This window comes from Pistacia vera, unplaced genomic scaffold, assembly GCF_008641045.1.
Source record: "Pistacia vera cultivar Batoury unplaced genomic scaffold, PisVer_v2 Contig674, whole genome shotgun sequence".
In the NCBI taxonomy this organism is placed as follows: Eukaryota; Viridiplantae; Streptophyta; class Magnoliopsida; order Sapindales; family Anacardiaceae; genus Pistacia; species Pistacia vera.
In genome coordinates this window covers 59,627-73,444 of record NW_022196528.1, presented here as the reverse complement: position 1 = coordinate 73,444, position 13,818 = coordinate 59,627, and the positions used below count along the sequence as shown (strand labels likewise).

General features: G+C 36.4%; 1 protein-coding gene across 2 annotated transcripts; it reads right to left on the bottom strand.

Annotated features, from left to right (window-relative positions):
* Window positions 1-12,026: 12,026 nt before the first annotated feature.
* On the bottom strand, window positions 12,027-13,119 carry LOC116113189. Of its 2 annotated transcripts, none has more exons than XM_031399341.1 (2): window positions 12,963-13,119; window positions 12,027-12,283 (listed from the first exon to the last, which is right to left on the bottom strand). In XM_031399341.1, the coding sequence occupies exons 1-2, from the start codon at window positions 13,045-13,047 to the stop codon at window positions 12,033-12,035; spliced, it is 336 nt and encodes a 111-aa protein (XP_031255201.1). In that variant the 5' UTR covers window positions 13,048-13,119; the 3' UTR covers window positions 12,027-12,032. The 2 variants fall into 2 exon arrangements, 1 of the variants encoding a protein (XP_031255201.1); XR_004125381.1 differs by lacking the exon at window positions 12,027-12,283 and adding an exon at window positions 12,659-12,811.
* Window positions 13,120-13,818: the final 699 nt, after the last annotated feature.

Genomic DNA, 13,818 nt, shown 5'->3' with positions numbered 1-13,818 from the left:
AGATCTTAGAAATTACACGTGAAATGATTATTAAAGTTGAATAGGGTACTGTTTTCACAATAACATAAAAAGACGTAAAGATAAAGGAGACACTAAAGATTTTTATAGTGGTTCAGATGTTTAAAGCGAATCCTACCTCCACTGTTTTCTTTCATATTAGTGTGTTCATGCTGCGATCTGGGGTTGTAGGTGCTTGGTGTTCTAAGGATTCTTAGAAAATGTCAAGCTACTCTCTTTCTAGTAGTGTGTCTTTGCTATTTTCTTTGTTGAATTGAGAGTGTCTGGTCTTGATTTTGTGAGGGAGAGCTATCTATTTATACATGTTGTGCTTAAGGTAATGATTACATTATTGCAATGGGTTGGTGTTGTGCAAATCTCTCATATCTTCCCATTGGTTGAGAACTTAAGGAATATCCTTAAATTAAATGAGGCTTAGGTAAGTGTGCGAACCAAATTCATTTACAGACAAAACCTGCGTCAGTTGGGATGTTGACAGCTATATTATTTCTATCTTAGGCGACGTGGCATACTCTGGACGGTGCAAAGTCTTCCTGAACTCTGATTCATGCATGCTGACATCAGCTTATGTCAACTTTGATTTTTAGGCATAACAGGGCTGGCGAGAAGGAGGATGCTTTGGTCAGTTATCCATTTTGAGAGCAATGGTTTCGTGGAGAAAATGTCGAACAAGAAAAGGAGAGAGTGAACAGAGAGGGTAAGTAAGGTGAAAGAGGCCATGAGCTTCCCATTTTAGTAGAAGATTTTGAGTGCTTCTCTGCGAATATCTGCAGAACCAAGAAGAAAATGTAATGCCATTTCTGAGAAATTAAATTTCTTCTGGAAACCTGAAATTTGGCACACAAAAATTAATGACAAATTATACTGTTATTGTTGAATGAGTCTACTCCTACACACATGTTCGTGAGGAAGAAAAGTCTTGGTGAAACTGTGGTCCAAGTATGGGGCTACCAAGACCATGTACTTGAGGAAAAAAGTCTGGTGAAATTGTTGTCCAAGTGATGGGGCTACCAAGACCATGTACTTGAGGAAGAACAGTCTGGTGAAACGGTTGTCCAAGTTATGGGGCACCAGTGCTTGAAACTAAGCAGCATTTAAAATGGGGGAACGACTAACCATACCCAGGTTTAAACGTAAACACAAGTGGTTACCCAAAAGGTTCAAAAAGACAAATCAATCCTTCCGTCCTATTTGTTTATAGAGTTCCGTTTAATAATGAATAACTAAAATGCCCTTTGAGTTTGACAGCTTAGTTTTTTATTAATTCATTATCAACTAATTCAATTACATAATACCCACATCATTATAGTGAATTACATTATGCCCTCATGTTGCAAGTGACAATTTTATCCCTGTTTTACATCTTATGGTGAATTATTATGGCCTCATGTTGCAAGTGATCAATTTATCCCTGATTTTGGCAGAAGCAGTATCATATATTCAAATGTGGCTGAAAATTGAAATTTTTCATATTTAAAAGAACAGCATTCATATTAACATCCAATTCATTCAGTATCAATAATTCGTCATGGTTAAACAGAACAGGAATTCAGTACATAAAATGTGATATAAAACTGAACTTCAAACTTCAAATCAAGTTGAAAAACTGAGCAGTTTCCAATGCACACCATAGCTGCAAAAATAGGCACAAATTTTCCTCTTCTCCATCCTGCAAATCCACAAATGACACCCATAAGCTGCAAAACAGGCACAATTGCAATGTAATAAACTGTAGATATTTACTCTTCTCTAGTACAAACATCATCCTTGCAAATCCACAATAATGGGAATGCATATGCAATCAAACCATTTATATATATTTCCACAATTCATCTTGTTAATTTAGCTCTCCTTCTTTGCCTTAATTCTTCTGTTTAAATAAACAGAAGAGTAGAGCAATCAGCCAAGAACCTAAACATTTCCAACAATTATGTTTCTTGAAAGAAACAGAAACTAAAAAAAATAAATTCAATGTGATACCCTTCTAATGCCCAACCCCAACAATAAATTGCAGAACCCTTTTAGACAGCAACCATGACAAATAGCAATCAGCAACCAATAACCAGAGCAATCAGCCAAGAAACCCAGAAAAATATAGCAACCAACAACCAATAAATCACCAACCAGCAAGCCAATACAAGGATAAAAACAACAAAATGCAACCAACGACACATATAATAGCAGCAAAGCAAATCTAAGACAAAAAGAGATAAAAACAATGCAAGAGTTCGAATATCCTCCCCTATTTTCCACTCTTCACTTTTCAGAATATCCTCCCTATTCTCCCCAACTCTTTTTATCCCATTTCAGAATCTGTCCATGAAAGAATTCCCACCTATCCCACATAATTCTTCTCAACTACACGCTTAGGAACACTTTTGGCCAACTGCAAATAATCCTCTACTACCCATTCCAACACATCAGATTCCCATAATCAACTGCTAAAATCTTGCACATATCAAATTACAGCCAGTAATAATACACCATTCTTCTGAGTTGTTGTGTTAGAGATCCAGGTGGCAAAAACGCAACATGTCGAAACACTGAACAAGTATAGAAACAGTGATTTAGAATAGGATAATCAAAGTAAAAAAAAAAAAAAAAAAAAAAAGTGAAGAAAAAAAACAACCTAGTGCTACAGCAAACAAAGAACTTCCCCATTGCATTATTGATGGTTGACCTATTAAGAGAAGTAGAATAACTTCAGCAAAGGTAAAAAGAATAGACATAATATTTATGTTTTAAAATAGTTGTCAGTAACTTGAACTTGAAGCTTGGGACAAGTTTGTTGCAAAGCGAGCTCTTGAAGAGGTTCAGTCATTATGGACACAAAGGTTCGCTGCAAATAAAAAATAGAAATCAGTTTTATAGAGAAAATGAAGTGAAGTTGACATTTTTTTATATTACCTTCTGCTTCTTCCTTTTATCTGCATTGTGGATATTTTTTGGCAGGACCTTTTGTTATGCCCCAAGACACTGCAGACACTACACCTAAGTGTGGAGACCTTTTTAGATTTTGGCTCTTCATTTAGATCTCTCCTTCTTGATTTCGAAGGTCTGCCAACCTTGGGCTGCCTGTATGTGGCAAATATTACACTAACCTCTGGCCAACTAGTCTTGTCAGGAACAGGGTGGACCAATGTATGCATAAGTTTGTAGGTACAGAGGAATTCTAAGCTGGATCAACATAGGTATAGTGGAAATGTTTTGTGTAATAAACAGCAATAGCAGAACAAGAATTCCGATAGTTGCCACATCCCACAATCACACAGTTGCTTACCAAAACCAGAACATGAGTTTTACTTGGATTTACATTCTCATCATCTACTTCAAACTCATCAGAACCAGGGTATCAGACTTTGACATTTCTCAGCTGCCTCAATTCATTGTTTATCTTTCTGTGAACTACTGGTGGAAGAGGTGTAATCCACTTTGTACCAGCTTTCATCTACATGTAACCACTTTCAATCTACATTGAATCCGCTTCATTACCCTACGTCGGTAAAGTTCCAGTAGACTGAGTATAGAAGTTCCCTGTCTTCACCAAGCCATGAGTTGAAGCACTCACACTCATATTGTTTGTTATGTATCTGACTTTGTTGTTGTGTCAAACGCATGTCTGGACCATTGGTTTGGTTCTTTTCAAGCAACCATTTGTATGCACCCTCATCTACATCCTTGACATTTGCCATGGCTTTAACAAAATAGGTCTGTTTGTAGCCTTACTCACTGCCCAAAACAGTTTCATCAAGTGAACCCCAGGAATTTTTTTTCTGAAGTTTGCGTACAATGCCGAGCACAAACGACTCCTTGATTTGGCCACTTTGCTTCTAGTGCATTTAGAATAGCCTTCTGCCGGTCACTCATGAATGTAACATGCTCTAAATCACCCAAAAGTGCAATAGTCCAAGGAAGAAGTTCCATGAGTCATTATTCTCCGCCTCACAAACACATATTGCCAAAGGGTAATATCCCACTATTTGCATCCATAGAGACTGCCGATAAAAGTACCCCACCATAGTGACCTTTCAAATGACACCCATCAATTCCTATGAATGCCTACACCCCTCAAAATCCTTTTTTTTGAGCACAAAACTTACAAAAATCTCTTGAATCTAGACTTTTTGGGACACTTTCTCTAATTGTAAGATTGTCTGGGTTTTTTTCTCTAACCAACCTAAGTTTCTATCATGGATCCAGGGTTGGTGACTTGAAGAATGTGGTTGTACTTGAACAACCAGGCAAAAGACTCACATGTTGTTTTTTGCGTCATTCCATGGCCAACCTCCTAGCCCTATACAACTTCCTTTTATGTATCTCCAAAAATGCACCCTTCCTAATTCAGCATCTAAGGGCTTAACCAACTCCCCTTGTTGACCGAATGAATCCTCCATCTTCTTAGAATCCAAGGGCAGAGCATCGGGTTGTTATATACTCTAAGGCATGTGTGGTTTGGTTTCATATTTCCTAATCTGCCATGATTGTTGTCAACCATTAAGGCTGCATTAGAAAGAATGGGCAGCCCTCTTCTTTACACACTGCTTTGATCATCCGCTTGTCATTGTGCACCCTTCTCACTGCGAACCCTCTTATTATATAGTCCTTGAAATTCACTAAAATGGATTTATTTCTAAACACCTGCCCCCCTAAAATTTAATTTTCCCATCTGGCCCATACTGAAACTCACTTGCCTTCATATGCCTACTCATCCTACTCACTGCATCCTCATCCTCACTAGACCCCCCATGAAATCATCACTGTTTTTCTCATAATCAGAAAGATGCCCCCCAGTTTCAGCCCCTATCTCTCCCTTATTATCACTAGTTTCAGCCTTTTCCTCTCTCCCATCACACTCCATCATTATCACCAGCTTCACCATCATCATTCCCAGCAGCACCAGCAAATCCATTACTGCTTTCATCATCATTAGAGGCATCACTCCAAGGAAGTCATCGTCACAATACTCTTCAGGGGGGGGGGGTTTCTGTTTTGAGTGTCATTAGGTTAGTATGGTGGTTCTGGCAAAGGCTGCAATGGTTCCACATGCTGTATAGGTAAGCTTCAACATACAACCTAATATCCTTTAACCCCTTGGACCCGTATTGCTGGAAAAGGAATGTCACATCCTCATCACTATCTATTAAAATTTCTGCCCCGACAATGGTACATAGATTCCACCCTAAACTTCTCATTAAGATTAAGTTGAACTGCCTCATTCTCTTCTGCAACACATCTTTTCATATCCTTTATCAATACTATGTAACTAAATTCATGGGGTCTACATTCCGCCATCTCACAATCAATACCAAACAACTGAAATTTCAAATAAATAGTTGTGGCTCCATCCTGCAAATAAACTAGCAGGATCAATAAACTAAAACTTTAATTAAACATGCAAATAACAATTACGTTAATTAAACTAAACCCTTTTTATTATTGAATAATTAACTAAATTTAACCTACTTTCAGATTTGAAGGTGTTTCAAATTAATTAAGGAACAGGGTTGATGAGAATATAAAACACCATTTAATGATCACTTTCAGATTCACAATTCTATTCTATTCAATATTCACTAAAAGACCTTATAATTCCTCTAATGATCACTTTCAGATTTAACTACACAAGATTAAAGCAGAATAATTCAATGCAAAGTGATGATTAAACCTGTCTTTGACATGAAAATATTATCTTTTCCAAAGATTAAACAAATTCAACAAAATCAGCCAAAATTCGTATATTAAACCAACATCAGGCAGCAAATCATTTCCAAGTTTAACAAATTCAATAAAATCAGCCAAAATTCAGTATATTAAACCGCATCAAGCAGCAAATCATCTTTAAAATTAAATGTATTATGTTTTCGCAAAATCAACATAAACAATTCAAGCATGGGTAATGATCAAGTCTAACCCATTCACAATGCAAATTATGAGGATAATATAGAAATTATCTGACATGTGAGAACTTGCCATGAGGTTATCAAACATTGTATCCGCCTAAATTTCATTCGATCAAAAGGAAAACATAATTTTTTTATATCCATTATTTTAAAAAGCCTGTATTCAGTTCTATATTGCACATACACAATGATGAGAAGCTCATTCTAAGGCTCGAAAAAAGCCACCAGCAACAGAACACTACCATTCAACTAAATTTATTAATGAGATGTTAATACTATTATTATCCAATGTTATGACACTGCAACCTGGAACAAAGGCATCAAATAGATATCATTCCGATATTTTGTTGGCAGGCTCCACATGAACAACAGAAATCCTCCCTCAAGGCTAAATCTATTCCAGTTTCATCCTTCAGCCTAAGGTTGAATCTGTTATAAAATGGAAATTAACATAGATAATATTAGGTATTAAACTAAGGGCAGATGAATTGCTACTTATGCATGCATACATAGGATGACAGGCAGTGCTCACACACTCAAAAGTATGTGGGGTAGGACTTATGAAAGTTTATTTGGGAAGAAATGATTAAAAATTTCTCACTCATGAGTTATGCTTATGTGGAGCAATATTCAGAGAAAAAGGTGGTTGGGAAATGGAATGGCAAATGCTGTTTATTGGCAATATTTTGTTTTACTTGTTGCTAATGGAATGTTGAAGAGGTGTGCTAAACACACTATGACCCTTTTTTATAGAAATCATGCAATTTTTAAGTCTTTTTCCTGGCATAACTGGAATGGTTAGAAGGATTAATTTAGTGGTAATTTTTCTCACTTTCTACAAAATTTCACCATATCAAGACCATAGTATTTGACTCAGTTAAAACATATAATAGATTTTTATACACATATCAAGACCATAGTATTTGACTCAGTTAACAAAATTTCACCATATCAAGACGATATCTTCCATTAACATATAACAGATTTTATACAACATCGCAAAATTACAACACCAACATAACCAACTTTACAACCCAAAAATCTTTTTGTAAGTTCATCCTGCAATCAAAAATATATAAGACAAGCTATCCACACTCCCAATAATAAGTCAAGCAAACCAGCCCTACCGTTTGGCTGGATTATTCATTACACAATCTAGCATAACCAACTCTTAAGAACAAACCCAAACCAACAAACAAACAAAAAACTTTAAAAACAACCAAACATGCAAAACCAAAAATGAAAAACAAACAAAAAAACTTTAGTTTAGTCACCTTTATAGTTGCAGTTACCCCACGACCCTAAACCAAACCATCTAACAAAAACTTTAAAAAAACCAAACATGCAAGTAAGAAAAACCAAAAACTTAGAACTGCACTAAAATACAAAAAACCGAAAACAAACAGGAAAACCAAGAAGAAACTTTACCCTTCAGTTTTCGTTGTTCAGTCGTCGTCGATGATTTATACTGTTAATAACGCTGGCCTTAGTTTAGTCGTCCTCCAAGTGTTACCCCACGATTCTCTCGTTCAATAGTCGTTGTTGTTCAGTCTTCGTCGTCATCGTTGTTCAGTTTTCGTTTTTTGTTGTCGTTGTTGTCGTCGGGGCCTCAGTTCAGTTTTCGTTGTTCAGTCATAGTTGTCGATGATGGTCTCCAAACATTGGCGTAGCTTCGTCGTTGTTCAGCCATCGTCATTGTTCAGTTTTTGTTTTGTTGTTGTCGTCGTCGGCCTCTGTCAGTTTTCGTTGTTCAGTCGTCGTCGTCGATGATGGTCCCCAAACAATGGTGCAACTTTTCACAACCTTCTTTAGAGAGTTAGAGAAATGAGAGAGAGTTAAAGAGAAATGAGAAGAAAACGAAGAGGCAAACCAAGTTTTTTTTTTTTTTTCCTTCAAAGTCAACTAATGGGACACGTGTCGATTTTTAAAGTGAAGCTTCTAAGGAAGTTTTGCTCCAGATTTCGAAGAGATTTTTGAAAGTTAAAAATTTGGTGGCTGGGCAAAATGACAGATTACCCTTTATGAAACGGAAATCACTAACGGTATAGAACGGAAAGTACTTATTTGTCGATTCCAAACCTTTGGGTACCCATTTGTCATTACGAAAAACCTTAGGTACTTGTAAGTCGGTTCGGCCTTTAAAAATCAATATCAATTAAGTGACATAAATTAAAAGATGGATTAGAAGTCTAGGCAATTGGCTTATTGACTGGGTTGCTTTCGTTTTGTCAAAGTGTGCAGAGAAGATTAGAGTTGCTAGACTATTAATTGCTTCTCTATGGTCAATGCACCACGTTTATATCTTGCATTGAGAAAATCTGCATGCATAAGATGTATATGCATTAGTCCAATAAGGTATATGTGCAAGTAACATGAGTTGATATGCACTATCTTATTGGTTGAATGCACATTCATCCGATGTCCTTCTACTTTTCATCCAGAACAGGAAAAAAACTAGAAAACAAGTATATGTTTATACCTAACAAACAGGGCAACAGCTGCAATCAAATTGGTTATTAGCATATTAGACTAAAAGAATGGACTTGCAATGAGAACTATACTCTAAATTACACTAAGAACTTAGTTAATTTTGTGGTATCAATTAAAATCATATATCTTTCATGGTAAAAAAAAAAAAAAAATGAACTATTTCAAGTAAATTTATTTCCTACAAGTAGCTAAGAGAAATACAATAAAAAATTCCCCTGATGTTTTTGAAATAACAAAAATTTCACTGCCATTATTGAATGTTAATGAGCTGTTAAAGTTTATACTCGTATGAGTTCATAAATTTATCAAATTACCCTTATACCATTTATTTAACACCTAAACCTAACGACAGGAAATCTCTGTTATTTTAAAACTTCAAGGGGACTTTTGATTTTTTATCACACCTTAGGGAGATTAATGTTATTAACCCTAAGGAAAATTACAATTTACATAAGAACAATCAAGAGATGATATGGATCCTTGTTGGAAGCGTTATATTTCCCCTTAAGTAGAATTTTACATCATTGAGTTACAGGCTATAGCTATTATAGATCCCAAATTAAACATCATTTGAGGAAAAAAAAAAAATAAAGCCACTGCTTTTACCTGAATTTTAAGGGTATTCTATAGACTTCCTTTTTTCCATGGACTAGCTTGTGTGCACCTTAACTAATCCTCTGGCACCTTAGAACTACCGACTGGGTCAAAGCTCTAGTGGCCACCCTATTAAGAGTCGTGGGGACTCGAATTCGGGAAACTATGTTAGATCCTCCTCTTGTTCTTTATTATTAGACCTCAAATTAAACATCATTTGAGTTTAAAAAAAAAAAAAGGCAATTGCTTTACCCTGAATTTTAAAGGTATCTAATAAACTTTTTTTTTTTTTTCCTGGACCAGCTGCAACACACCTCAACTATTCTTCCGAAATCTTGAACTATTGGTCGGGTAAGAGCTCCACTCCTACTAAGGGTCGTGAGGACTCAAACTGAGAGACCATACTAGACCCTCCTCTTGCTCTTTTAACTTAGGAGACCATGTTAAATCATTCTTTGCTCTTTTACCATAAACACCCAGTGGTGGTTACATACTTCCCTTTGTAACTTCATAACATGAGAAAATTCAAAAGAATCATTGTAAAATAAAATAATTCAGGACCAAATTCACAAACAAGAATTATAATCATACTAAAACTCTCATTAATAAAAGGAACTGTTGGCACTTTACTATAGCCTAAACCCTACTACAATTCCACTTCTTCTCCATGGTTTCTTGCACTGGAAGTACAAAATTGGTACGCCATGAATAAACACCTTAACCAGGCAGATATAATTTACCAGAACAAATCCAACTAAGGCTGTCAACGAGCCGAGCAACTTGCGAGCGGCTCGATTAAAACTCGTTTGAAGCTGACTGGGCTCATTGAAATAATCAATTCAAGTTCGATTAGTATCACCTTGGCTCGATAGGGCAAGCCAAAGTTGACTCGCATAACTAAGGTGCTTTTAGATGCTTTTGAAACTATAGGGGATCTAAATTTTTTTTTTCTAACTATAGACATTTATAAAATAACAAATCAGACCCCAATATTAAAATTGGTAAAACACGATTCTTGAATCAGAAATTCAAAATGATTTAACCCAAACACTTCACAACACCATCAATCTTGTAATCTCCATTAGCTAAATGAAAATTCCTAATCAGTCATTGTTCTCGCCGTCAGAAGACACCAACACCACATGTACTAATTCCGTAAGCTGAGCCGTCGTTCATCTCTTTATTGTTGTTTCGTCGTTAGACGACGCCGACGCCACATGTACCTTAATTCCATAAGCTGCCTGCCATTCATCTTTTTACTGTTGTTCTTGCTATCAAATGTCTTCTTTTTGAACTCTTCCTGTTGATCAGAGATTTCAAGGTAGTTGTTATGAATTAGTGTTTGCCTTGTGGGTTTTTAGGTGTGTGAAAATCTTGGGTATATATTCTCTTATATTTTGTTCGGATAACCCAACTTATGTTCAACATCTTTCCTAAATGAAGGTGCATATTACTATTATCATACAACATTATCCTGATCATAAGCATTGTTTGTTTGTTTGTTTGGTTGCCAAGAAAAGAAAAAACCATTTTGCTTAAGCTTTGATAAAGACCCATCTAACAACTCAAACAATTGGGCTGGGTAGTAGGCCTTTTATGGGCTTGGATAGAACCCTCCTTAGAAAACCGACTTGCCAAGGGAGGGTGTCTAAGCCCTTTATAACCCATATGCTCACCATTTTCCCTTTCAATGTGGGATCCTAACATCTCCCACGCTTCGAGACCCAACGTCCACATTGACCCACTCTAGACGGCTTCACTCTGGGTGGCCTACTCTCTAAGGTTGCCCCTCATGGTAACCCTTTCCTAGGTCGCCCCTTCCGAAACATCATTGGCCACTCTGGATGCCTTCACTTTGGGCAGCCTACTCTTAAGGGTGCCCCTTCCTAGGCCGCCCCTTCTAAAACATCGTTGGCCCATTTTGACGACTTCACTCTAAGTGACTACTCTTAGAGGGCGCCCTTTCCCAGGTAGCCCTTTCCTAGGTTGCCCCTTCTGAACATGGGCTTGGGCAGAGTTTGGCTTTGAACCATTTGATAAAGACCCATTAACAACTCAAACAATTGGGTGAGCAGTGGGCCTTTTGTGAGCTTGAGTAGAGCTCTCATTGGAAAAATGGCTTGCCAAGGGAGGGTGTCCAAACCCTTTATAACCCATATGCCCACCCTTTTCCTTTCCAATATGGGATCCTAACAAGCTTTAAATCAAATCAAAGAAGAGGGGAGATTTTTTGGCAGGGCCATTGATATGCTTATATTTGGTGTGAAGTAGTTCATCTATTTGTATGTAGCATCAGACTTGTTTGCCCCTAATCACTAATCGAGTTCGAGTCGAGCTAGAAATTTCTGGCAGTGGCTCGGCTTGAAACTCAAATCGCCTATATGTAATCAAGCCGAGCTCGTTTAGCCGAAAACTGGCTCGGCTTGGCTCGATTACAACTTATCCAACAATTATCGGAATTGCAGTAATTTTTTAATGCCCATCATCAAATTAATGCCACGAGGCATTATGAGCAATATTGTACCCACGAGATTCAGAAAAAAAAAAACCATTTCCTAACATCTCAATAGAGTATAAACTGGTAAACAAATGACGTTTAAGTATATGATAATTAAACTCGTGGAGAAGAAAAAATTCACATTATGATGACGTGATCTAAGCATGAAAGAAACATATATTAAAAATTATCAAATAAAGCACTATTGAGTTTTGACAGCACATTATTGATTCTGAAATTTGCCCTCACTGTAGCTTACTGGAAGTAAACATATAATAACAAATCTGATAGAATGTGTTTGGCACAACAAATATAATTCTTGGGGTTATACAGATAAAACAACATATTTAATTATCGAAATTACACTCAAACAGAAGGAAAACAGAAAAAAGATCTTCTCATCAGGGAATACTTTCAGTGATAAATTGAAAATTGGGTATTTTACTATATTTCAAGTCCCTTGCAATTCAACTTCTCCATGACTTTTGCACTGATAGTACAAAACTGTATATGCCATCAACCAAACATCTTAACTAGCAGAGAGAATTCAATATAAGCAATCCAATTATCACTTCAACTGCTGCAAAATCTTTGAATTTGAGAAACTTAAACCCCAGTAGAATAATAAAAGAGAGAATTGTCATCACAAGATTAACAAGAATCCTGCAGTCCATGCCCTTAACAATCTTAGCCGCCTTTCCAAGCGCCTCGATTCCATAGCTTTCTTCAAGCACCGGAACAGCAAGAGCTAAAGTCCACACAACAGCCAAGTAATCATACAAAGCCTCAGCCAAAACCGATAGCAAAATAAAATAAACTTTCAAAGCAAAAGGACTTTGAAAACTCATCGTGAGAGGAAGAGGAAGCAGAACTAATGCAAGGAAAATGTAGCCAACACCAAAGAGTGTCAGGTAAAGCAAAGTAAGAAATGGTCTTTTGAATGAACTTGCCGCGGTCGAAAACAAGTCCTTTAAGGAGAAATTTTTGCCACTGTATGTTGTTGCTGATGCTAAGATTGTGGCGGATGAGAAGAAGAAGGAGATGAAGGAGCTGATGACAAGGAAAATCCATTCAGTGCCAACAAGGATTCTTTTATCTTTTTGTGCTGCAACAAGAAGGTTTGCATATTTTGGGATGTTGGGGCTGGTGAAAAGGAGGCGGCTGTCGTCAGTTATCCATTTTGAGAGCAACGGTTTCATGGAGAAAATATTGAACAAGAAAAGGAGAGAGTGAACTGAGAGGGTGAGCAAGGTGAAAGAGGCCATGAGCTTCCCATTTTTGTGGAAGATTTTGAGGGCTTCTCTGAGAATATCTACAAAACCAAGAAGAAAATGTGATGCCATTTCTGAGTATTGAAATTCTCTGAAACTTTTTGCACAACAAATGAGCTAATTATACTGTTATGTGTTGAATGAATCTACTCCTACACTGTGTGCATGAGGAAGAAAAGTCTTGGTATGTACCTGAGGAAGAACAGTCTTGGTGAAATTGTTGTCCAAGTGATGGGGCTACCAACACCATGTACCTGAGGACGAAATTAAGTGACATAAATTAAAAGATGGATTAGAAGTCAAGGCAATTAGAGTATTTGACTGGGTTGCTTTGTTTTGTTAAAGTATACCAGAGAAGATTAGAACTAGTCTATTAATTGCTTCACTATGGTCAATGCACACATTTTATATCCTTGCATTTGAGAAAAAATTATGTTATTTTTGAAACTTGAAGGGGATTTTTGTTATTTTATAATATCATAGGGAATTATTGTTATTAACCCTAAAGAAAAATACAATTGACATAAAGAAACAATACAAAGAGATGAATATTGTCACATCCAGCCTAAGCCTAAGTCTATACAAGACCCAATATCTAGTTTAGGAGACTTTGACTCAAGAGCATTAAAGAATATGTCAAAAAATATTTCTAGAAGCTGCCAAAATGTTCCTTCACGACAGCAAAGTAGGACTAGGATTTTATTACTTAAATAATTAATCCTAGACATCAATCTTAAAGGATATGTACATATTTGGATTTTTTGATGTACTTGTAAACTCTTATGTAAAGCTATTTAGTTTTAGATTATTTTCATATTTCAAGTATTGTATTCAACTAAAGGCAATATAAGAGAGTTTTTTGTTCTTTTATATTCTTTGTGTTTTTTATTTTTTCTTTGAGAGTTTGCGGTTATTCAGGCTTACTTAATGTCTGATCTCTTGTTTATCTTTGAGAGTTTGCGGGTTATTCAGGCTTATTTAGTGTCTGGTCTCTTGTTTGTGCACTAAAATTGTACGATTCTTTTAAGGGTTATGACAATATAAAGGG